This window comes from Diabrotica virgifera, chromosome 7 (assembly GCF_917563875.1).
Source record: "Diabrotica virgifera virgifera chromosome 7, PGI_DIABVI_V3a".
Taxonomy (NCBI): domain Eukaryota; kingdom Metazoa; phylum Arthropoda; class Insecta; order Coleoptera; family Chrysomelidae; genus Diabrotica; species Diabrotica virgifera.
Genome location: NC_065449.1, coordinates 101,751,554 through 101,778,555, shown reverse-complemented (window position 1 = coordinate 101,778,555; position 27,002 = coordinate 101,751,554). Strand labels below are relative to the sequence as shown.

The window sequence follows — 27,002 nt, the reverse complement described above, 5'->3', positions numbered from 1 at the left end:
GTTGGGTTTGGAAATTAACACAGACAAAAAAACAAAAATAATGATACAGACGAGAAGAAATATAGTCCCACAAAGCATTATACATGAAGATGACATTGAAACGGTTGGAAAGTTTACATACCTGGGAGTAGAAATATATGCCGATGGATTAGAAGATAGAGAAATACGGAGGAGAATAACACAGGCAAACAGAGCTTATTTTGCCCTCTCCCATATATTTCGTTTTAAAAGTGTCCACCGAAATACAAGGATGAGAATCTATAAAACCTTAATTCGACCAATAGCATGCTATGGCAGTGAAGCATGGATCTTGAAAGAAACATCCAAAAACAAACTCGACACATTCGAAGGTAAAGTACTGAGGAGAAAACGAGGACCTGTGAATTCGATACAACAACCAGCTTTATCAACTTTATAAGGAAACGCCCCGTCAAACTTCATCAGAATACAAAGATTGCAATGGGCTGGACATGTGATAAGAATAGGAGAGGTTAGGCTACCAAAAAGAGCACTGAACGCTTGGATGAAGGGAAAGAGAGCGGTTGGAAAGTAAAGAAAGCGCTGGGAAGACACAGTAAGCAGCCATGCACAAGCATTTTTAGGAGTCCATGTATGGAGAGAAGCAGCGACAGATAAACAATGCTGGAGGCGAAAAATAAAGGAGGCCAAGGCTCAATTTGGGCTGTACTGCCATAGAAGAAGAAGAACAGGACGAAAGGACGAACTTCCTTTTTGCACACTGTTGTGGGTTGTAAAATATGATAATATTGCATCTTTTTGTGCCTGGCGTTCCTGTTCTCTTGATTTTTGGTTTTTTCCTTTTTCACTGCTACTTAAATGTTTGTAACTCATGATAATAACGAAACGATTACTTAGTTAAGAAAAATAAGTGTTCAAAGAAATTTAATAAAACGACTATTTAGGTACTCATTAATGAATAGATTAGTTGAGCTAACTTAAAAAGAACAGGACTGAAAACTAATACAAGCAAGCAAAACTTTATCTTTGCAAAAAACGGCATCAAACATCAAACTATATATTAAATTTAAAAGTGCATTTTGAATAAATATTATGACAATAATATATCTTGTAATAGTATCTTGTAATTCGTACCTCTTGTTAATCCTTCGGAGGGGTGTTTAAATTTTGCTTATTTTTAAAATGCCGACAAGGCAATCTACCTACTCCCTACTCTTATTGCAGTTTTATGATAAGAGTGGTTTATGGTTTATGAACTTTATGAATATAACTCTAACCAAATTTGTTATCATTTTCTGTTCTTAAAATTAAATAATTTTGAAATATTAATTTGTTTTTTCAATAAAAATATTCTTTTGGTGATCTATTCGGGCCCCATTAAAATGCGGGCCCGAGGCAGGGGCCTCATGGGCCTAGTGGTAAAATAGGCCCTGACGGTGATAACGTAATCCCACACCTTAATGTAGTTGGGATCAATATATCCCAGCCCTGTTAAGAAATTCGTATCGAGAGGGTTAAAATATATTTTATTTATATACTTGGTTTATAAAAATAAAAATGAAATACAATACAAAGGTTATACTTTTGATTTTGATATGGGTAGCCCACATTTAGGCAATTTACATGGCGTAAAAAACAGTTTCAGAACTACTGAAATAAAAGTCGCGTGAGCGTATGTGCTGCCTACAGATCGCGCCACTAATTTATTAGTCATTCCTTTTTTATAACTGTCACTGTCACTTTTTGTTGGTCGTCCAAAATGATATGACATAGAGGGGTGTTGTTCGGCAAAATTAAGTCAAAAGAATCTGGAGAATTTTGAACGTAGTTGTGTGATTAATATGAACATAGTGTTTTAATCGGAATAGAATTTAACAGAAAAGATTAAAAATGGCCTATTACTATAGAACTTTCATGGAAACGTTTTGGTGTGAGCACGTTTGGTTACCCCCTAACACCACTTGGAAAGACATAGCTCCTGATGCGGATCCTAATGTTCGTCATGCTGATCCAAAACACTTATTTTATCCTTTGCCGATGGCATTTGTACTGTTATTTTTACGATATATATTAGAAAAGTAAGTGAGGTTAATACCATTTTAGAATTAACATAGTAATATGAACTTCTTGTTAGGTACTGGTTTGCTCCTGTTGGAGTATCATTAGGAATAAAAAATAATAGACCAAAAAAGACACCCGATAATCCTGTTCTCGAAAAAGCATATACACAGTCAAAAAAGTGGAAACATAAACAGGTACTTTTTAGTTTTATTTATAAAAACAAAACAACCTTATAAATGACTAAACCATTAACCCCCTCATCCGTAACACTCATACATATTTATTTTAGATTTTAAATTAGTATTTTTTTTTATAAATATTTGTATTAACCCATTACTTAATGCCAAAGTTATTTTTTTTTTCAAATTTCAAAATTATAATTACTTATTACTTTTATCTTCTAAATAATGATAAAGTAATATTGTTCTTAATATGAAACTATTCATTGTTTTATTTATTTGCATTTAATTTTGACCCATCCTATAAGTAGATCACTGGTCCTTAGTTTTATCATAATTGCAATTATGTATGAATGAGCGAAAAACAATTATGGAAGTTCACATTTTTATTTACGTTTAATAAAAATAAGTGTGTGTTTACATTTTATAAATAATGCAGTCACTGAAGGTGGACATGAGCTATTAGCCTCTGATTTCGTTGATCCTCCATCCATTTGCATGAAAATTGGTGAGTAGTTAGAGGATACTTCAAGAAACAAAAGTGATATGGTGCCAACTTAAGCTTTTATCTTGAGGGTGGATCCCACCCCTTCTCAAGGGTGAAAATTATTTTATTAAAAATAACTCCATAAATCAATAGAGGGATAAACTCTTAGCAAAATTTGTTATATCAAGTTATTAAGGCCATCGGTACATAATTCGCAAATATTTTACGGCTATCCCTACTTTTTCTGTCTTTACACTGCAAATTACGTGTAGTAAAATTCACACTGGTATGGACATGTAAACATTACTAGAATACTACGCGAAATTCTACGTCATTCTACTTGAAAATGTCATCATTAACTTAAAGAGCTGGCTTTTGAATGTTCTTGGATAACTGTTATTTGTATTTGCAATTCAGTTAATAAATGTGATAATTTTTTCACTAACTATGAATATAAAAATATATGTGAATATAAAATTCTTAATTGTATGTCAAAAAATGTGCAATAACTATGTCTTAAAACTCACCAAATTTGATTTGCATATCTAAACTGGTTTTAAAGCAATAAATAAATGAGTCAGTTTGTAAAAAAAATTGAACATCCCGTATCTCGGAAACGAAGCGTTTCCAGACATATGATTATAAAGTAAACTTTCATTATTTTCTCATGTAAAATTACCCCTTAAAGTTTGTCGCACTTATTTAGAAACACCCTGTACTGATAACGAACATGGCCAGTTGTTAAAGTGCCTAACTTTTTTATTATCCAACATAAGCGAATGAATCTAAAAACAAAATATTAAGAACACCTGAGGCTATAGTTGGGTTTTAATTTCAGTATTTTATAAATGCTAGAATAGTCCACAGGGTGATGCAAACTTTGAGAAAAAAACACAGTTTGATTCGTACACCTGGTATACAACAACAGTTTACTTGTCTAGTAACAATATTATTACAGCAATATTGTTAATGAATAAGACTATAACATGGTAAAAAATCACTTAAATCGGACAACAGGTTTAGGAAATTCGAGATATTAAAAATGGCCAAATTTTCAGTGGATCGATTTTTTTGCACCTGAGTGTAAAAGGTTAAAAGGACCCGGTCATAAGGTCTCGCAGTAATAAAACTTAAGATTTAAACATTTCTATCTCGGTTATTTTTTATCCTCTTCTTCTTGTTCTTCTAACGGCGCTACAACGCTTTTTGAGTCTTGGTCTGCTTAATGTGCTTAACAATGTTCTTCTATTCTACCCTGTCAGATACTTTTATTCGCCACTGTCTGATGTTCATGTTTTATCCTACAAAAATAAAAAACAAGTAAATTTTTTGCTAACAAAAAAACTCAAATTTCGTCCTCTATCATTTTTTACGTATATAGAGTTTTTTATTGGAGTTATTATCCAAAGAAATTAAAATTACAAAATTTAAAAAATTCTGATTTTTTGAATAATTTTTTTTAAATATGCATTCTAAACAGTGTTGCCAATCGCATTTCTCTAGATTATCCGATGATCGCTCGAAAAATATCCGATATGTCACGAAAAGGTACGCTAGGTCCAAAATTATTCTGTTATTAAAATCAATGTTGCCAATGTTATTCTTTTAGTCCCCTTAACAACCATCAAATAACAAAATCCGTTCGTACGCCAATCAGTTGATTGTAATCAATTATCATTATGATAATTAACATAACTAATTGATTAATTAATTATTAATTATCAATTAACGTAACAATTATTAACATAATTGATTAATTAATCAATTAATCTCATAATTGTAATCAATTATGCTTTCAGCAACCCAATCAAAGTTGACATTGACAGTAATTAAATATTTGATAATGATCAGTTGATTCCATTTCTGATTAGCGTTCGAACAACTGGCCCTTTAATCTGCTGGATTCTCTGTTTCACAGTTTAAAAAATTTCGTTTATAGATGAAAATCTCGTATCCTAGCTGATTACCTAATTCATGTATGTAAATACTATTTACTTACTATTATTATATTATTCGTATTTTGTATTATCGTAAGTGTTAAATTCTAAATAAATAAATAAATCTAAATATTTGATTATTTGGATCGTTATATTTATTATAATTATTTAAGTTTAAAAAAAGCACTTTTAAATATTATTTTATTAAAACGTAATAACTACCTAAAACTAGGTACTAGAAAAATAAATAATAAATAAATCAATACAAAAAAAACTACAGCTACATTAATAGCATAGGCGCAAAATTTCTGGTCAATGCTTTTAAAATGCATTATTTTTTTCGAGTTCTGAGAAAGCTAATAAGTAGTATTTAAAAATTTAAACGCAGAATGAAATATTACATTATTACCGAGGGCTGAAAATCCCTGAAGATAATTTTTATTATAATAAGTTACAGGGGTGAAAGAAAAAGAGAATATTGAGTGTGATTTTTAATTTCAAATACCTCATTTAAAAGAAACATTTTGTTTATTCTAAGGGACTTTCGGCCCTCGGTAAAAATGTAATCTTTCATTCTGCGTTCAAATTTTTCAAAAATATTTATTAGTTTTCTCAGGATTTGAAAAAAAATATGTTTAAAGATTATTTCAAACAGACGTCTACTTAAGCACTGCACTACATAAAATGAAAATAAAACTAAATCGTGCGTGAATTAGCTTTCATAAGTTTAAAGACTAAAAACTAAAAACTCATAAATAACATCGGAGGGCAGACGGTTTCTGAAATTTGGATTGGATTAGTATGCCTTAAGTGGAGGCACTTGTGCATTTAAATTCTAAACAAAAGAATTAGCACATGTCCCTTTTGTCAAAAGATGAAAAGTATCGGATGTCGGATGTCACTAACATTCATCCAGTATTAAAATTTGGGTGGAACCAAAGAAAATTAATGTGTTGTTGGTGTTGGCAATGTATGGATGAGAAAGATTTGGTGGATGGTAGATACACTGAAAAATATACGCAAATATCCGATTTATTTAAAGGTACGAAGAAGATACGACAACTCTCAAAAAGGTACGCAAATCGGATAATTATCCGCCGATTGGCAACGCTGATTCTAAACCATTCAAAATGTTTGTGGTCATTCCTTATGATAAAGTAAAGAGAGTCTTATAGGGATTAGGTACTAAAAATTTTAAGAGAGAAAGAGAGAGAGAGAGAGAGAGAGAGAGAGAGAGAGAATTATTATACTTTATTGATACAATGTACCAAAAGGCCATCGACTGAAGTCTTTCAGCTAATTTACACAATTAATATACATTAATACACTAAATATTTTTTGTTAAGAGTAAACAGTAGCGATCAACAGGTAGCAACAAAATATAACTTCGGGAAATAGTATCATAAACTTTGGCAACAGTGGTAATCTTTGAGATTATATAAGATTAATATTTTGACAATATCATAGTTGCGCTAAATGGAAGTAATAGGAAACGATTTTATTATTAAGAAATAGATATTTATAAAAATAAACCAAAATGGGTGAAAATTTTATGTTAAGATAGGTACAGTAGAACCCCGATTATCCGGGTGCGGATTATCCGTGCTATGATTTTCTATTACTCAAGTTGCGTTTTTGAGGTTTTATCAAAATAGCGTCATCATAAATCACTTGACGGAAACTCTATATGACGAAAGAGAGACTCATAATGAAAGATTTATTTTTTTCTGTTATTTTTTATGGTAGGTACTATGTATGTGTATACGTACATATGTATTATACATAAGAAATACATGTTCGGATTATCCATGCTTTTCAATTATCCGTGCCACCCTTCGGTCCCGACGAGCACGGATAATCGGGGTTCTACTGTACTTAGAAAGGTATTGGCATGAAATATCTAATAATAAAACAATAATAAATAATCATTTTTTGTTGTGAAGAGAAACAAATTTCGATTTTCGCATAATTTTGGCATGGTTTTTAATGGACTTTTTCTTGAAAGGTTTCACTTTATTTTTCGTTTGATTTACTTTTTCCCTTTTGTTAAACTATTGATAATATCTTTACGATATTACGATATATTGATAATATTATCATGGTCACAGTCGAAGTGAGTTGATGTGTAAAAAGTGCTCCTCAAAATCCTGTCTTCTGTTGGTAAATACTTTAAAATAAATATTGATTTTTATATCAAAGGAAACTGTATGAAATTCTGTACAAGATCCATTGTTGAATTTTCCAAATTGTGTCTTCTGTGCATCAATTTGATGTAATTACTTCCTGCAGAATTTATAAACATATAACAAAAACTGTAAAACCTCATTAGCAGACAAAAACTCGATTTATTCAAGTTCCATAGGCCAGTAGTTGAATATAATTAAACAGTAACAATTATGGTCAGTAAATGTTCAACTTGTAAAAATACTTGTGATAGCTGTCATTTAACAATGCATGCCACCGATAATTGCACTGGTCTATGTGCATCAGAATTGAGAGCTGTAGTTATCCAGAAAAAGACTAGTATATTTTTGTCTTGAATGTCGATCGGCATTTAAGAAAATACCTGTTTTATTGCAACAGATTGACAAACTAAACATAGAAGTGAATCCATCAAAAATGATATTAAGCAGTTGAGGAAAGAAAAAGATAAGGAAACCAAGGAACTAAAAAATGAACTTGAAATATTAAAAAGCAATTTAAAAGGGAATAGTTCGTCGGATGAAAATACTCTTGCAGAAATTTATGAACGTCAACAACGCTCAAATAATTTGATGATCTTTAATATGCCTGAATCCAACAACGATATGGAAGCAGTAAAGTCAGTTTTTATGAAAATTACCAATGAGCCCATACCTATTCAAAAGGCTGTTAGAGTAGGAAAGAAGAATAAGTCTGGTAACAGAAGCCTTAAAGTTGTCTTACCCAGTAATTATGATGTCCAAACTATATTAAAGGGCCGTTCAGCATTAAAAGGTTCGCACGTATTCATAACTCCTGATCTAACTCCAAAACAGCAAGCTTATGAGAAAAATATGAAGACGCAACTACAAGACCGGACTTCCAAGGGCGAACAAAATTTAATAATTAAGTATATTCGTGGTGTACCTCAAATTGTTACAAAAAACTAAGTTTTAACCATCTTCGTAAGTCTCCTTTTTCTATCTTTTATCAAAATTGTCGTGGATTGCGCACTAAACTTGTGTTATTAGAAACAATTCGCAGGGAGTTTGTTATGATATAATTATATTTACTGAAACTTGGTTAAATGACCAAATATTTGACTCAGAACTTGATCTTACTGATTATGTAATATATAGAAAGGACCGTTCTCACCTCACTACGCTCATCTATCCCTAGTAGACTGCTGGAATCTTTTCCAGGTATAGAGCAAATATATGTGGCTGTTGGCAGTACTAATTGTCCGCTTATTGTGGGAGCGCTTTATTTTCCTCCTAAGTCTGCTTTAGAAAAATATATCTCTTTCAATAACAGTATCGATAATCTTTCAAATACATTTCCCACCTCTCATTTCTGTATTGCAGGGGACTTCAACCTACACTGTACTTGGTCTCATGATAATTTTTGTTCTATGGCAATTCCTGCTCCAGACATTCCTTTAATCGAAGAAGATGCTATAAATATTATGAATCATATATGTTCCTATCAAAATCTTTTCCAACGCAATAACATCTATAATAATGTAAATTCATTACTTGATCTAGTTTTGGTTCATGATGAAAATTGCATTGTCGCAGAAGCTGATGAGGGATTAGTTGACTCCGATAGTTTCCACCCTCCTTTATGCTTTAATTTAAACCGCGGAGATGTTTTAACTGATGAAATGAAAGCTGACGGCTTTTTCTACGACTTTAAATCAGCAAATTTTCAAGGTATTTCTGATTACTTAGACACAATATACTGGGATGAAATTTTCAGAAACAAAAGTTTAGATGATATGGTCAATATACTTTATGATGTCTTATATGGCGCTATCGATGTTTATGTACCAATGAAAAAGTTTTATACCGGCAATTTTCCTAAATGGTATACCCGAGAGTTAAGAAACTGCATCATTGCTAAAAAGAAAGCTCATAAGAAATTTAAAGTGACCAGGTTACCTCAAGACTATAATGAATTTTCTAGATTGAGGTCGATATGCAAGTCCTTATCAGGTCAAGCATACAATCAGTTTGTAGCAAACGTTGAACATACACTTCCTAGTAACATTAAAAGCTTCTGGAGGTTCGTAAATTCTAAAAGGAACAATAATAGCATTCCGAACACTTTAAACCATAATGGCCAAACCAGTTCCGATGGTCCTACCATAGCCAAGATGTTTGCTCAGTACTTTGCTGCAGTATATAGTGAGGACGAATGTCCTATTCCAAATAGTGCAAGGGCTAACACTAGTTTCAACATTACTGGTTGTGACTTATCTATTTCAGAGGTATATACCAAATTATCCCAGCTAAACATACATAAGGGTCCAGGGCCTGATGGAATCCCACCCAAGTTACTGAAATACTGTAGTTTTAATCTTGCTCGTCCCTTATTCTTTATTTTTCAAAAATCATTACAAACGAGTGAATTCCCTCCTGTTTGGAAAGTTAGTTTTATATCACCGATATTCAAGAATGGAGATAGAAGCAGAGTACAGAGCTACAGACCTATTAGTATCCTTAATACTATATGGGCCATTCCACGAACATACACCTGTTTTGGATTACTTCGACAACGAATATTTTACTGTGCAACATAAGAAGTACGAAAGTAAATGGCGCTAATAATTATTCCAATAAACAACAATGTAATTTGCAATTTACTTTCGGTCTTCTTATTTTGCACAGTAAAATATTCGTTGTCGAAGTAATCCAAAACAGGCGTATGTTCGTGGAATAGGGTATACCTAAACTATTCGAGAGTTTAATATGTGACAAAATTAAGCCTACTATACAAAATGTAATCATTGAACAACAGTATGGTTTTGTTATGGGGAGATCAACTGAAATGAACTTGTTAAATTATACCTCCTTCTTAAATGAAGCATTGGAAAGTAAACAACAGGTAGATGCGATTTATACAGATTTTTCCAAGGCATTCGATAGAGTCAACCATACGTTATTCTTACATAAGATCGAACAGTTGGGTTTCTCTCATCCTCTGCTTAGTTGGATTCGAAATTATCTATTAGATAGAAGGCAGATAGTTCGTATTAAGAATTATTTCTCTAATGAAATTGTAGTTACATCGGGTGTACCTCAAGGCTCCCACTTAGGACCTATCCTTTTTAATTTATTTATAAATGACATAAAAAAAACTTCAATTTTGCTCAATTTCTTCTATTTGCTGATGACCTTAAATTATTTCACATAATTACCTCTGATTTGGATCACTACAATTTGCAATCAGATCTTAATGGTCTTGTGGAATGGTGCTCACTTAATGGTATGGACCTAAATGCAAACAAATGCCATGCTATAACTTTTACTCGACTAAGACACTTTGAGAATAATTCTTACTTTATACGGGACACTAGGTTACAATTAGTTGACTCAGTTATAGATCTGGGTGTTATTCTTGATACTAACTTGAATTTCAACCTACACATTAATAGCATGGTTTCTAAGTCATTGCTTGGCTTTGTTAAAAGATGCAGCTATGACTTTACGACTGGTCGTTGTTTAAAATTTCTTTATTGTTCTTTGGTTAGACCACATTTAGATTATGCATCATGTGTTTGGTCACCTCAATATAACTGTCATATTAATAAAATCGAACAAGTTCAGCGTAAATTCTTACGTTATTATGCTTATAAGATGCATCTCACTGGTCAAAGTTATGAGTCTTTACTGCAAATTATTCGACTTGACTCATTACAGAGTCGTCGTCAACATAAAGATCTTTGCTTCTTATATAACTTAATTCATGGTCATAAATTCTGTATCCCACTTTTAAATAAAATTGGTCTACATGTACCTTCAAGAACCACCCGTTCTGTGACCACCTTCCACGAGGTCATTAACCGCACAAATTATGGTTCAAGTTCCTATCTCTCTAAAACTATTAAATTAGCAAACACATTATCTCCGCAAATTGATTTCTTTGTGAACGACTTTACTGCGTTTTCCACACAATTACATTTATACTTAACTTAATGTTCTTTCAAGACTGATTTGTCAACTACTGTTATTGTCTTTGTTCTAGGATAAGTTGTATTTGTCAATTTCAAAATGTGATCAATTGTTAAATGAGAGCAAGTAATTTTATTCTTTATTATTGTTTGTTATGTATTTACCAATTTTGTACCTACTAGATCTTATTTTTCTAATTTGTGTGACATTTTAATTTAATTGTATCATGTACTAATGGACTTCGGTCCGTAAATAAATAATAAATCTTTAGAATAAAAAATTCTCCTAAAACTTTATATACTCGCATTAGAATTCGAAATATTTTTACGTAAAATATACTTACCTACCTACATATAACTAAAACTCACAATTAACAACAATCTATTCTTTCAAAGAGGCCAACAACTTATACAACAACAAATATATAATAAATTAACTATCAATAAACACTGCTTTCCTATGAAACAACAATAACGAATTCTTAAATTAACACACTACTGCACTGAACAAATATCGATAAAGATGACAGAACAGATTAGAGAAAATCTGACTCAGGTTTGTCAAAATGACAGTGATAATTTCTCTATGTTGCCTAATTAGTTATTTAGTTATAATATGTTCGATTTCTTGTTAAAAATAAAAAATTTTAGTAGTTCCAAGATTACACAAAATCTAGGCATGGGATAAAAAAGTTTATTTGAAGAAAGTTTATTTTTTTTTTCTTCTTAATGGCGGTACAGGCTCCTTTTTTCAATATTTTATTTAGTTATAGAGTAATTTCCACGTACTAACATATTTCTGAAATTGGGCTCTGTACCGCCATTCTTTATTATATTACGAATATGTGTGCCAAATATCTCGACAAAATATTCAAAATTAGAGCCGCAATCTTGGAACGCGTTTGTTGCTACCTGTTGATCGCTACTGTAGCCTTTTAATATTAATACAATACAATAATTAAAAAAAAAGTATTTGTATGTTGCGGTAATTACAATATTATCAGACAATTAGTTACAATAACAGAGGATGATTTAAAGAGAGTTGTTTATTGTCTTGATGTGTAGCAGATTTCTTCAAATAGAGTTCTCCCTGGATATCTAAGGGCACTGTCCTCTGGTATCTTCATAATGTGGGGCTCAATCAAATTTTTGTTTTTGTCATTAATAGAGAAATATTTAAACAACCTATTGAGTCTCTCATTAAAAGGTTCAATTCCAGTTTTATTATCAGGATGACACACTCTAGTAATTTGTAGGAGGCTAGCTGTTTCACCCACTTTTATATTATTTTTGGCAGGACCTTTAGAATCATAGAAAATTGTAGAACCATATTCCACCATGGGCTTGCAAATCATTTTATAAATATTTTCCACGGTTTCAATCATAATTCCCCCATTCTTGTATGTTAAACTTCTGAAGTGTTTTGCTCTAGTTATAATTTTCCTTTTTATAACTGCTGTGTGGTGATTGAACTTCAATTTGTTGTCTATTTTTATTCCCAAATACTTGACAGTTTGGGAGGGCTAATAATATTGTCACATATGTTTATAGTTGGTGTATCTTGGATTCTATGGTTAAATATTATTAGTGTTTTAGAGGGATTTATTGTTAATCTCTATTTATTTGTCCAAGATATTGTGTCATCCACCTGCCTCTGCAATAAGTCAATTGTCTTAAATGTTTTCCATATGATATCACTGCAATGTCATCAGCAAATTGTAACAAATTAGTATTGGTTAGTCTATTGTCACATATGTCACTGCAATAGAGATTATACAATAGAGGGGAGAGTGGTGAACCTTGTGGAACTCCTGGTTGCATTGAAAATGAATGAGAATATGTTTCATTGATTTTAACTATACACCTGCGTCTTTTAAGAAATTCGTAAACAATCCATTTTAGAGAAGGGGATCATTTCATTCTGTGGAGTTTATACAGTGAGCACGTAAAGGTTGGAATAAATTCATTTTCCCGAGAATTGACGATTTTGGAAAAAAAATCCCAAAACAGGTCAATTTTTATTTTTAAATTACGACTTTTTGGCATATACATCATACTAGGGATGTCACCCATCTGGGAGTGATGACGTCATCGATGATTTTTTTTAAATGGGAATAGGTGTTGTGTGATAGCTCATTTGAAAAGTAATTTAATTCTCTATTTAGTAATATAAAAATTTACATAATTATTTATACCGAGTGTCTAAAAAGAATTTTTTTGAAACAAATTTATTGTCATAAAAAGAAGAATGCATGTATTTATTTAGTTCAAAATACATTTTACTGCTCTCAGAAAACAGAAAAAAAATGTTTATTTGAAAAATAGTCATTGCTTTTCGCTTAAATTAAATGTTCAAACTGTAAAGAGGAAGGTGGGTGGCGGCTTTAATATTGAATTTAAGCAAAAAACAATATTTATTTGTCAAATAAACATTATTTCCTGTTTTCTGATAGCAGTAAAATGTATTTTGAGTTAAATAAATTTCACACAGTATCCATTTTGTCAATAAATTTAATTAAAAAAAATTTTTTTTTGGACACCTTGTATAAATAATTATGTTAATGTTTATATTACTGAATACAGAATTTAATTACCTTTCAAATGAGCTATCACACGACCCCTATTCTCATTTAAAAAATATAATCACGCCCAGATGGGTGACGTCACTAGTATGATACATATGCCAAAAAGTCGCAATATAAAAATAAAAATTGACCTGTTTCGGGATATTTTTCCAAAATCGTCCATTCTCGAGAAAGTGAATTTATTCCAACCTTTATGTGCTCACTGTATAATAATCCTTTATGCCATATGGAGTCAAAAGCCTTCTTGATGTCCAAGAAAACTCCAGCGGCCTTTAGTCCTTGCAATCTTGCGCCTGTATATTGGATGTTACTATTGTTGATTGTTGATAATTTTTCTCTGAATCCAAACTGGTGTGCTGGAATATGTTGGTTTAATTCATTATAAAATCTTCCTTGGATCATTTTCTCAAATTTTTTCCAATTACTGGGAGAAGTGTGATTGGACAGTAATTTTGAGGTAGTTGATGGTTAGTATAAGGTTTAGGAATAACTATTACAATACCTGTCTTGATGGTCTATAGTCTATACTATGACAATACCTCAAATGATTCATGATACAATAATTATGTATGCTCATTATCTCCTTATGAATAGCTGGATCTAGTTGTCTAAGGATTTTATGATTAATGGAATCTTTGCCTGGAGCTGTGTTTTTTCCTTTATGTAGAGGCTCGTCATATTCATCTTCTGTGATAAAAATTATGTTTTCACTGCCTTATTCACTCTTTTACTGTAAAATAACTAAAGTATTGGACTGCTTGGATAATCTTGATACTAGTAAAGGCCCTGGCGCTGATATCATCGAACTTGTTTTTAAGGAATTATTCATTTTCTTTGTGTAGACCATTATGGCTTATTTTTAACAGATCCTTGGCAGAGGGCAATTTTCCATCACAGTTTAAGAAAGCCTATGTGAAACCCATACACAAATCTGGTGATAAGTCATTTGTTTGTAATTATCGTTCCATAACAATTCTTTCTGCCATTCCTGAGATTTTTGAAGCCCTGGTAACTGATTTCTTGACGGATAATTTGAAAAATCAACTACATACCGCTTAACATGGTTTTCTGCCTGGCCGTTCTATTTCGACCAACCTTCTTCTTACACGGATCATATTGTAAATACTTTCGTGGATGGTTTACATGTGGATTCCATTTATACTGATCTGTCCAAAGCGTTCGATAAGGTAGATCATTGCCTTTTATTGCATAATTTGGAATGTTTTGGTGTGAGTGGAAAACTTCTTTCCTGGTTGAAAACTTACTTGCGGGACAGATCTTTATGTGTCAAACTGAATGGTTTCACTTCTAATGAGTATTTTCCACTCTCAGGAGTGCCTCAGGGGTCCCACTTGGGACCTTTATTGTTTGCAGTTTTTATTGACGATCCTATTAAATCATTGACTGACTGCGAAGTGTTGGCATATGCCGATGACATAAAGTTGTCTTGTTCTGTTCGGAATTACTCTGATTGTGAATTGGTGTGATAATAACAGATTCGTCATTAATCGTGACAAGTGTCAGGTTGTCCAGTTTCATCGATCAGTGGAAATGGTAGATTTTGTTTACAATTTGGATGGTTTTTTGATTGAGAGAGTCACTAGCGTCAAGGATCTTGGTGCCATTTTTCAGAGAGACTTATCCTTTAATTTGCATATTATACAATATGCAATATGCAACAATATTATTTTCGATTATATGATTGTGAAAATTATAATCCCTAATAAAGTGTTAGCGAAAAAATTTATTTTTTGAGGAGTATCAGCAAAAAACATAATTTCTGTTTGTGGGTTCACGAAAATTATAATTACTAAAAAGTTCTCAGAAATAATTGTTTTCGTCGGCAGAAACAGAAACAGAAAGGGAAATAATTGTTTTCGTCGGCATCTATTATGAACTAAATCTTTTCATTATAAATATTTTGGGAGTTATAATCTTCGCGGACACGCATATAAAAAAAGTTCATTATTTTCACGAAAAATTAAAATTTTTGATCTTTTATAACGCAAACAGTATTGATTTATTTTGAGGTAACAAGTGAGTGGCATTCATCCCCAGGGTCAAAGCGCAAGTTGGCACCATATCACTTTTTTTTCTTAAGGTATCCTCTAACTACTCATAAATTTTCATGAAAATCGATGAAGGTTCAACGAAATTGTACTTCGGTCATTGCATTAAAAACAATGTTTACACAATGTTATAGTACATTTTTCACGATATGTTAGTGCCTTGTCTTTACAATTTTCTTCGGGACATAGTCTCTGCTCTTCACTATTCTCCATGAAATGTTCTTTCCCATTTTATTTTATGTCTGATACTTTAGATGTGGATGTTCTCAATCTTCCTACTATATTTCTTGTAATAAGAATCAAGTTTATGTAGGGAGTTCTACTCTACAGATTGACCAAAATCTAATAAAGCAATATTTGACATATTGGCTCATATTTAAAGAAGACATGAATTCACTAATGTAATCTCAAATCAGTAGTGTGAATATTGACCAATATCACTTCTGAGGTCTGATTTTAGTTGCATATTGTACTATACTTGCTGTTAAAAATAAACATTTTCCTTTGAGTTTGTGATTCCATCTACTAGCTTGTACAGAAGGTTCTATATTATCAAAATTAGATGCTATAGTAACACCCTTATTACAGTTCCATTTTACAAAAAGTATATCTTGTATAGACACTTCTCTAATCTATTTTCCCCCAAGGTTCTTGTTGCTAGATATTCATATTTTTGTAAACGAAATAATAAATCTCTGCTATAGTTTATTTTTTAACCAGGAGGAGTAAACTAAAAAGACATATTCACACCCAAGAAAGTCACTAGAATAATAACCAAATACATCTTCTATTTTGGTTGATCTAGTCGGCCCTCAACGGTAATCCATAAATATTATATTAAATTAATACGTCGCTAAAGAGTTCCAAAAACAACTGCTTTTTATATAAAAGCGTGATGTACCTTATGAGAAAGTTGAAAAACAACTCAATAAATTATTATATCTATTCCAAAATTATAATGCTATTCCAAAATCTAATGGTTGTGTGAAACTTTGTGTTGATTACATTTGGTGTTTGTTTTATAGAAATCCCTTGGATATTCATAGCATTTTCGGTTTTTCTGACGATATGTTGTATATGACCTTTCCACAAAAGTTTTCTGTCTAAGTAAAGTAAGGTCCAAGATATCTGAAACAGTTTTTAATTGGACATTTGAATTGATCACAATTTATATATCCATACGGAATTCTATGTTTTATAGAAAAAAGCAGATTTATGTCGTAGATTCTGATATTGTCAATCCATTTGATTCATGATATGTATGTAGATACTGATAAAATAGCTGATGTTAAATTATATTTATTTAGACAGATGAATTGATTTGTCTGTAGAATAGAGTATAACATTATCTGAGAATTGGAGCATTTTTATGTTAGTTGGCACAATATGTTCCAAATCCATATTATTAAAATATATAAAAGTGTACTTAAAGTACGTACTACCTTGCAGCAAGCCTATATTCGACAGTCAAGGAGATAAAATTTTCTGATTGATTTTTAAATAAATCAACCTCTCTGAGTATAAGGTTTTCAAAAACAGGATGATATCCAACCGACAATAACTTTTGGTCAAGGATATCCAAATTTATATTGTCAAAAGCAGATGATTCATCCAGAATTTATATATTTTAATATTATTAATGTCCGACTGGTATATTATTTGACAAATAATGACATGATTTCGAAGTCAGTTAAGTATGATATAATGCCCTAGGGCGTTATTTTAAAAAATAACGCCCTATTAAATTTAAATTTAAAGTTGTAAACTAGGAATAATTTGTTAATTTGATTTGAAAAAATTTAAAAGAAATAAAATAATACATATATAAAAAAAGGACATATAATAAAATAATAATAACAAAAATAAATAAATAAATAAAAAAACAAAAATAGAAACAAAAAAGAAAAGAAAAATAAAAAAACAAGCAAAACAAAAATAACAAAAAAAATATAATAATATGTTGTAACAAAAAAAAAAGAATATTATAGTACTTACGTTATGAAATAAGAAATTTATGATCTGCAATCAATCACAAACAAGTCTGACTAATTGGCTCTGCCAAAGCCATTTTTCAAGCAAAAAAACTAGTTAAATACTGTCAAGTTGACAAATAACAACCTAAGTAAAACTATGGTTACCACTACCACAATTACGTTACGACTATTGCTGGTAAATGTACTCAGTTGAAAACTAATTAATTTAAAATTCATTCATTTTTTTTTTAATTAAAGAATAATTTAGTCGGACATTAAACGTTGAAGGCACCACGGGTATTATAGATACAGTAGAACCCCGCTAATCCGAACGTTCGGCAAATCCGAACCAACGGAAAGTGAAAAAAATTTAAAAATTCAAGACAAAAACTTAAAAACATGTTTATTATACAGAGCTAAACTATAAAATTGAACAATAGGACTTTGACATTTAAAATTTCTTAAAAATAAATACGTACTTTAATATGTAGTGCTTATACAGGTTAAACATAAACTTACTTTGGTTCTCTCGTAGTCAACTTGAGTCCAAAATTATTGTCCACACTCTTGTGAGAACGTTTTGCGACTCAAAGTCAACGACAATGAAAGCTTTGAATTACCAGTTAGGCTAACTTTCGGATAATCCGAACTTTTCGGAATCCGAACAGGCTGTTCCACCTATTAGTTCGGATTTTCGGGGTTCCACTGTAATAATGCTTTCGGTCAACGTATATCCCTCGGGCCAAAGGCCCTCGGTATATACACCATTGAACTCAAGCGTTATTATCCTGATAATACCCTTGGTACCTTAATAAATATAACAATATTGAGTTATCGGCTCATTGACTATACAGTATTTTTATTTGGAAAACAAAATTACGTTGCTTAGTCATGGACGTAAAATTTTTTGCCAGGGGTTATCAGTAATGTCTGTATAATCATTCTGTTCACATCAATCATCAGTCCATCACGTTCTAACAGGTTAAAATTCGACAAAATATTAAATTTGTATATTTCATTGACTTTTATGACTATTATTCTTGGCAAAAGAAACAATAAGTCTCACATTCTTATAGACAATGAAAAGTCCATGGTTATATTTCATTTCCTTGTCCACTTCTCAGTTTATTTACATCTTCGTTTGTCTATTTGTTTATGTTGTTGATATGTCATTTGTATTTTTTTTTCAATGTGGAATCCATGTGTTGTAAAACCGATCGCAATGCTGGAGATTTCAACTGATTTGCTATGTTTAAACTACCTGCCACCACCCAATATACAGGGTGTAACAAAAATACAGGTCATAAATTAAACCACATATTCTGGAACCAAAAATAGTTCGATTTAACCTAACTTACCTTAGTACAAATGTGCACACAAAAAAAGTTATCGCCCTTTGAAGTTACAAAATAAAAATCGATTTTTTCCAATATATCGAAAACTATTTAAGGTTTCTAATTGAAAACGGGCATGTGGCATTCTTATGACAGGACTATCTCAAAAAAAAGTTATAGTGAAATTTGTGCACCCCATAAAAAATTTATGGGGGTTTTGTTCCCTTAAACCCCCCCAAACTTTTGTCTACGTTTCAATTAAATTATCATTGTGACACCATTGGTTAAACACAATATTTTTAAAACTTTTTTGCCTCTTAGTACTTTTTCGAAAAGCTAGTTTTTATCGAGATATTTTGAATATTTGTCAAATCCACCACATATTTGCATACTGTTAAGTACGATTATGAGACCTGGTAATAATATGCATTTATTTATAAATTATTACAGTTTGAGGTATATTTTGAACCATATTAAAAATGAATCCATATCTCGATAAAAGGTGCCTTATCGGAAAAATACTAAGAGACAAAAAAGTTTTAAAAATACTGTGTTTAACTAATGGTACCGCAATAATAGTTTTATTGGAACGTACACAAACATTTGGGGGTTTAAAGGCACAAAACCTCAATAAATTTTTTTTTATATTTATATGTATATTATCTATATTTATATGTATATTAAAGAATTCTATTTATTATTAATGTAAGATTGACAACGTTTGGATCGTAAATGTATTGAGTAATTATTGTGTATGTTAGAATTTGATTGTGCAGTTGTAAAATGATTATTTTAAGGTCAAAACCAGATCTGTGACGTGTACTGCTCGTGTGGGACTATTGTTCTAATAAGAGGAGTAGGGTGATCGAAAGCTTATTAATTGTAGTTAAAATGCCATATCGGCAGTCAAATAATAAATAGCAATACAAAGTAAAAAAGGTGGATTTAAATTAAATTAAAAATTAAAACAGCAATGTAGGCAAACAAAACATTACAATTTAATGGTGGAGAATTGGAATAGAAATTAAATAGAAATATAACTGTATTAGGAAGTAATTGTTTGTGAATAGCAACTATGTTTTAAGTGATATAAGCTATGGATAGATATTAATAAACTATTGAACCAGATAATGGAAATTGGTAGTAAATTATACTTTCATGGTATACCTACATTGTGCTATAAAATTTTGGTCAATAAATAAATACTTGCTAGTTATGTAAATTCACCTCACATAGAAACACACAGGACAAAGGACGATACAACAAAAAGAGGGATTGTTTAGGTCTGGAGCACTACATTTGATTATTTTACTACATTTATTTTTTAATTTCTTAAAATCTTTCTTCAGGTGTCAGTTTTTTAAATTTTACACAGTCTATGTAAACATATTAAAAAAGAAGGCACATCTCGAATAAAACTGGTTTATCGAAAAAATACTAAGAGGCAAAAAAGTTTTAAAAATATTGTGTTTAAGTAATGGTACCACAATAATAATTTGATTGTAACGTACATAAAAGTTTGGGGGGGTTTAAGGGAACAAAACCCCCATAAAATTTTTATGGGGTCCACAAATTTCACTATAATTTCTTTTTAAGATGTTCCTGACATAAGAATGCCACATGTTCATTTTCATTAAAAAATCTCTTATAGTTTTCGATATATCGGAAAAAATCGATTTTCATTTTGTAACTTTAAAGGGCTATAACTTTTTTTGTGTGCATATTTGTACTAAGGTAACTTAGGTTCAATCGAACTATTTTTATTCCCAGAATATGTGATTTAATTTATGACCTGTATTTTTGTTACACCCTGTATAATTTATTTAGACCGGATACACCAGGGCCTAGATTCCGTGCACTGTAGATATCTACATGTCGCTTTCTATCGATATTTGAATATCAAAATATATGAATTTTTAGCTTTATTTGAATTATTTTCTAGTTTTGCTCTAGTTTATCAATTAGAGTATAACCTAGCAAAACTATAAATAAAATAATTCAATTAAAGCTAAAAATTCAAATATTTTGATATTCAAATATCGATAGAAAGCGACATGTAGATATCTACAGTGCACGGAATCTAGGCCCAGGACTCTTTATCTGACTCTTATGTAACCAATATGGTGGGACGTCTGCCAGTAGGAAGACTAAAGAAGAGGTGGACAACTGGAGGAGAGCAGTCAGGGACAGAGATACTTTGAGAAGGAGCTGGGGGAGACCAGGGTCCGACTTGGGCAGTAGCGCCGTAGGAGAGAGTGAACGTAACCAATAATTGCGAAACATGACAAACGTGTACAACGTACAAAGAACGAGCAGACGGACTATACATTTTGTCTAATTTGATACTAAAGTCCTCAGTGAATTCTTTATACACACAACAAAATAATCGAAAAAAAAATTAAGGAAAACGTTAATGTTAAAAAAAGTTCCAATATAAATTATCATTTTCTTATACATCCTACAAAGATGTTTATTTACTATACTATTTTTACTGGAAATAAGCCACAATGTTACTTTAAAATACGTTCATTTCACGTTTAATAAGAAAATAGCTTCAGAAAAAAAATTTTTATGTGATTTTTTTTAATTTCAGAAATCCTATTGCGTCTTTTAATATTCATCTTAATTTTCTCCAGCGACGGATATCGTCATTTCTTAATGAACATCTGTTGATACTTTTATTAAATCAAATAAAAACTATTAGATAAGATAAATAATTTAATTTAACATCATTTCTTATTAAAAAGATACTAATTAGAGGAGATACTAGGTACATTATATTACATTTTTTTAAACATAAGTATGTCAACAAAACATTACTCAATATTTGAATACTTAAATTATATATATTATAATTTGAATACATATATGTAAGGAAGTCTGACGGTATAATAATTACTATAATTAAGAATTTTTTTACATTTATTACGAATAGTCTAGTCGTAACATAAGGGGTCCCGTGGGAAATTCTAGCTCGCCGTGATTTAATGGTGGTATTATAGGTTTTTTGGGTCGCTGAATCCAATGGAAGTCGTCTGGAAGCCCAAATATTACCCGTTTATTTGTAATTAACAAATTATGGTAAAATTAGGTATTTTTCAGGTATTATTAGAAGCCCTGTGAAGAAATTGATAGTTTTAAGGCCTTCTCTGGTGTATTTTTAGTCACGATTACTCAAAATATGTTCTTATTTTGTTAATAACCAAATATGTAATTGTTTATACGCCGAAAAGCTCAAAATAATGCACAGCAAGTTTGTAGTCTTTTTCATAGTATTTTTATACGCTAAATCAATTGCCACTAGTCGTGATAGCTTAAACCACGTTCCGACTTTGTTATTAATAAATTATTGCAAAAATATCGGTTTATAGTACGTTTACTCACGGTTTTTGCTCTAAATTTAAAAAAACGACTTGGATTGACATGAAATTTGGCAAACACGTAGCTAACATGTCAAACAAAACAAGTGACATTGTGCCGATGGGTGCTTTCACCCTGGGGGTGAGTTTCACCCCCTTTCGGGGTGAAAAAAGACTCCTCTAAAACAATCTAGTCCGGAAGTGGATAAACTGATTAGTTCTAAGCAACTTTTGTTCTATAGAGTTTTTTCACTAAGTCAATACTTTTCGAGTTATTTGCGAGTAAATATGTTCATTTTTCAACAAAAAATCCACGTTTTTAGTGGTTTTATAAGCACTTTCGAAGCGATGTAACTTACAGATCATATAAATAAAACATAAGTAAAGCATTTTGTGAAGCGGTAACGATTAATTTCATTTGAGGTGCTAATTAGGGGGTGATTTTCCCGATTTTTATTACCAAAAAAAAGGAACCAACCTTATTTTGAGCGTAACTTGCTTGTTTTTGATACTAGATACTTTTTGAAAAAACCAGAATAAAGTTTTTTTTAAAAGCTTTAAAAAAGTTTTAATGAGCTTTCCACAAAAAGTGCTTCATTTTTTCGTTATTTTATGTTACAATATTCGATTTGGAATTTGACGAATATGAACCTGTTGTTCAGTAGCTACAACTCCGCTTCTACTGGGTCTAAGGACATCACACATACACCATTTTTTTTCACTTTTTTATAGTCTATATTTTTTGATAAGAAAATTTTTTTGAAAAAATACTTACCTTTTGAATGTTTTTATTTGCGAAAACCGTCTAAAAACGTGGGTTTTTTGTTGAAAAATGAACATATTCACTTGCAAATAACGCGAAAAGTATTGACGTGAAAAAACTATGTAGAATAAAAGTTGCTTAGAATTAATCAGTTTATCTATTTCTGGACTTATTTTAAAGGTTTCTTTTTTCACCCCCGAAAAAGGGTGAAACTCACCCCCAGGGTAAAAGCACATCGGCACAATATCACTTGTTTTGTTTGACATGTTAGCTACGTGCATGCCAAATTTCATGTCAATCCAAGTGGTTTTTTAAAATGTAGAGCAAAAACAGTGAGGAAACGTACTATAAACCGTTTTTTTGCAATAATTTATTAATAACAGTCGGAACGTGGTTTAAGCTGTTACGACTAGTGGCATCGATTTAGCGGATAAAAATACTATGAAAATGACTACAAAATTGCTATAGCGCATTATTTCGAGCTTTTCGGCGAATAAACAATTGAAGACACAAGTGCATGAAATGTGACAAATTTTTCAAAACATGTTTTTTATGTTAAAAGTAAGTTGTTTGAATCTAAAAATCTTTCAAATAAGCCAAACACGTTTTAAAATGTAAGTGCATAAAGGATCTATGTACACTTTTTATATATAAAAAATATATATAATAAATATTTTTTTTAAGTTTTTTTCAATAGTGTTCATAAATATATAAGTTTTAGGACTACCTATCCTATAAATTTAGTCTATTTAGATCTTATAGTAAAAAAGTTCTAGTATAAAAACTTTAACTTCATTTTTCTCAATAACTTGCAAATGTCACATAGACGTTTCACGCACTTGTGTCATCAATTATTTTATTATTAACAAAATAAGACCATATTTTGAGCAATCGTGACTAGTCGCATTCGATTCAGCGACCAAAAATACACCAGAGAAGACCTTAACACTATTAATTTCTTTACAGGGCTTCTAATAATACCACAAAAATACATAATTTTACCATAATTTGTTAATAACAATTAAACTGACCATATTTGGGCTTCCGGACCACTTCCATTGGATTCAGCGACCCAAAATACCTGTAATACCAAAATCAAATCACGGTGAGCTAGAATTTCCCACGGGAGCCCTTATGTTGCGACTAGACTAGAAGAGTTCTTGCAAAAACTGCAATATGTGCATAAAAAACGTTAGCTTTAAAATATCAACAAACCTTGATTATAAATAACTTTTATCTACTCTAATCTCATATTATGTATAAGTTTTTAGTTTGTGAAAACTGTCATAGATAGCAGTGCGTGAAGTAACAATGTATTTTAAATGGGATTTACTTTTTCGCACTGTTTTTTGGCACACTTTCATAATATAATCAAATATTCTTAACTTTTCCGTGGTCATGGTGATGACACGTGAGCAATAAATTACAACAGAAGTTTTGACAGTTTTGTGGGATGAAAGAAGTTAGAATTTTTAAATGTCAAAGTTCTAAAAATTGTAGAATAGAAATGAATTCCAGTGACGAAGAGTTACAGTTTATTTGTTTATCGTATAACTTTTTAATAAGTAGAAGAAAAATTATAACCTTTTTAAACCATTAAAAAACTTTAAAATTCTTTCTTCTAAACATTGTATCTTCTTCTTGTAGTGCCATTATGGCAATCTGTACTTTGCACAATGCTGCTCTGAAAAGATTTGTGGTTATTGCGTTAACCACGTACCGGATGTCCCAATAAGAATGGCGCTCGGCAATATCTCAGGAACCGTTTATAGTACAGCTTTGGGAAAAAAATTGTATAACAAAAGTTGGCTTGAGAAAAGCCTGGAAATTATTTTCATAATTGTAAGTCCACCGCTAGAGGGCGTAATTGAATATCAAAAATTAAAAAATCGAAATTTTACAAAACTTGACTAATGAAAGGGCACTGGAAATCCGATTATCGTATTCTTCATAAAATTCTGCGCATATTTTATTTCACAAGTTTAAGTCTACCTGTGCAAATAAGAGGTGGGGGTGAGTGGGAACCTTGTTATGAAAAAATCGCTGTAAGTCCGGTTCTGCTTAATCGATTTTTGCAAACTTGGTCTTGTTGAAAACAGCTCTTTTTCGTCAATGTAATAGTTATAAATTGGAAACAGCCTATTACGTAATATGCCGGCTAGGAGGCGCTATTTATTTTCTTTTTAGAAATCTAGTTTTCTTTGGAAAATATTAAATACAAGTATGTATTTTTTTCCTGTATTACAAAATTAGACCAAATTAGCAACAGAATACCGAAAACCGCATGTCTATACCTTTTTTCTATCTCGAGATATCTTAAGAAACGTGTAAATTTTAAACATAACTGTTGCTGTCATATAAGTTGAAATATATAGAAGCAAGTAGTGTGCTATGAAAAAAAACAAAGAAACATTTTCCAGATGTCACCGTATATAATAAATCAAAACAAACTATGAAAAACTCTACTACTGGGGTGACGTATTTGGGGATATTTCGTTGCATATATTCTAGCCGCAACAGTTGCATTTCTTATGCATTCAAAGAATGTGGCTATCATGTCAAATGCTTCTTAGTTTGTAAGAATCATCTTGAATTTCACTCTTTATAAATTTTATATAAAATGTAATAGAAACAAACCGCAACAAACCATCAATGAACAAATTTTTATGTTTTACTGATTTGACACATAATTTGACACATGAGGACTTTTTGAAGTTAATACTTCTAATAGTTCTATTTTTTCCATAGCACACTACTTGTTTCCACTTTGACTTCCTAACTTAGTTTACCGGTGACAATAATAGTTATGTATTTATAGTTGGAAATAGGATAATTGATATTAAAATATAATGAAATAAAAATTAAAAATTTGTTTAGAAAATCTGACGTTTTTACATTTTCTAAGATTCATCGAGAGAAAATTAAATGCGCGGAGGCAACAATTCATAAAAATTTACATATTAACGCTATTTTTTGGTATTATTTTAAGTATTAAAATTAGTGTAATATTTAAATAAAAATAAAATTAAACTGTTTAAAATATATTTATTTCGTTAAAATCATAATAATAGAAGTATAACTTCTTACTCGCGTACAAAGTACACACACTCTTTTTTTGTTATATTTTATAATGTTATTTGTCTTATTGTTGTTTTGATTTACTATATACGGTGACATCTGGACAATGTTCCTTTGTTTTTTTTTTCATAGCACACTACGTGCTTCTATATATTTCCACTTATATGACAGCAACAGTTATGTTTAAAATTTACACGTTTCTTAAGATATCTCGAGATAGAAAAAAGGTATAGACATGCGGTTTTCGGTATTCTGTTGCTAATTTGGTCTAATTTTGTAATACAAGAAAAAAATACATAATTGTATTTAATATTTTCCAAAGAAAACTAGATTTCTAAAAAAAAATAAATAGCGCTTTCTAGCCGGCACATTACGTAATAGGCTGTTTCCAAATTATAACATTCCAAATGAATTACATTCACGAAAAAGAGCTGTTTTCAACAAGACCAAGTTTGTAAAAATCGATTAAGCAGAACCGGACTTACAGCGATTTTTTCATAACAAGGTTCCCACTCACCCCCACCTCTTATTTGCACAGGTAGACTTAAACTTGTCAAATAAAATATGCACAGAATTGTATGAATAATATGATAATTGGATTTTCAGTGCCCTTTCATTATAGGTCTGGATCCCGCGTATGAAAAAAAAGTTGATTAATAGCAAGCTGAAAATTTGTTAATAGCTTAAGGGTGTCTAGTCAAATAAACTTTGATATATGGGAACACTGAAACAGGGGCAGTTTTAATTGTGGAACAGGTTAAAAATTTGGAACGGCCAGAGCACGAAAACGGCACATTTATTTTGTCCGACAGAACAGACTTAAACTCTCCGAACAGAGATTAAACTCTCATGAAAAAATCAGACTGCTATTTATTACCTGTCATAATTCCTGTCATTTGACATATTCTACATGTTCCACTCATTAAAACGCCCATTTGGTGATAAATAGCAGTCTGATTTTTGCATGAGAGTTTAATCTCTGTTCGAAGAGTTTAAGTCTGTTCTGTCGGACAAAATAAATGTGCCGTTTTCGTGCTGTGACTGTTCCAAATTTTTAACCTGTTC

General features: G+C 31.0%; 1 protein-coding gene across 2 annotated transcripts in view; it reads left to right on the top strand.

The window, feature by feature from the left end:
- Positions 1–1,704: 1,704 nt before the first annotated feature.
- LOC114332390 (ceramide synthase 6) overlaps positions 1,705–27,002 on the top strand; it is a 183,083-nt gene continuing 157,785 nt past the window's right edge. The window contains exons 1-2 of one of the 2 annotated variants that reach the window (XM_028282178.2): positions 1,705–2,057; positions 2,114–2,234. In XM_028282178.2, the coding sequence (XP_028137979.1) occupies positions 1,870–2,057; positions 2,114–2,234 (309 nt within the window). In that variant the 5' untranslated portion in view covers positions 1,705–1,869. The remainder of the gene's footprint in view (positions 2,058–2,113; positions 2,235–27,002) is intronic. The other variant, XM_028282179.2, reaches the window with a different exon arrangement.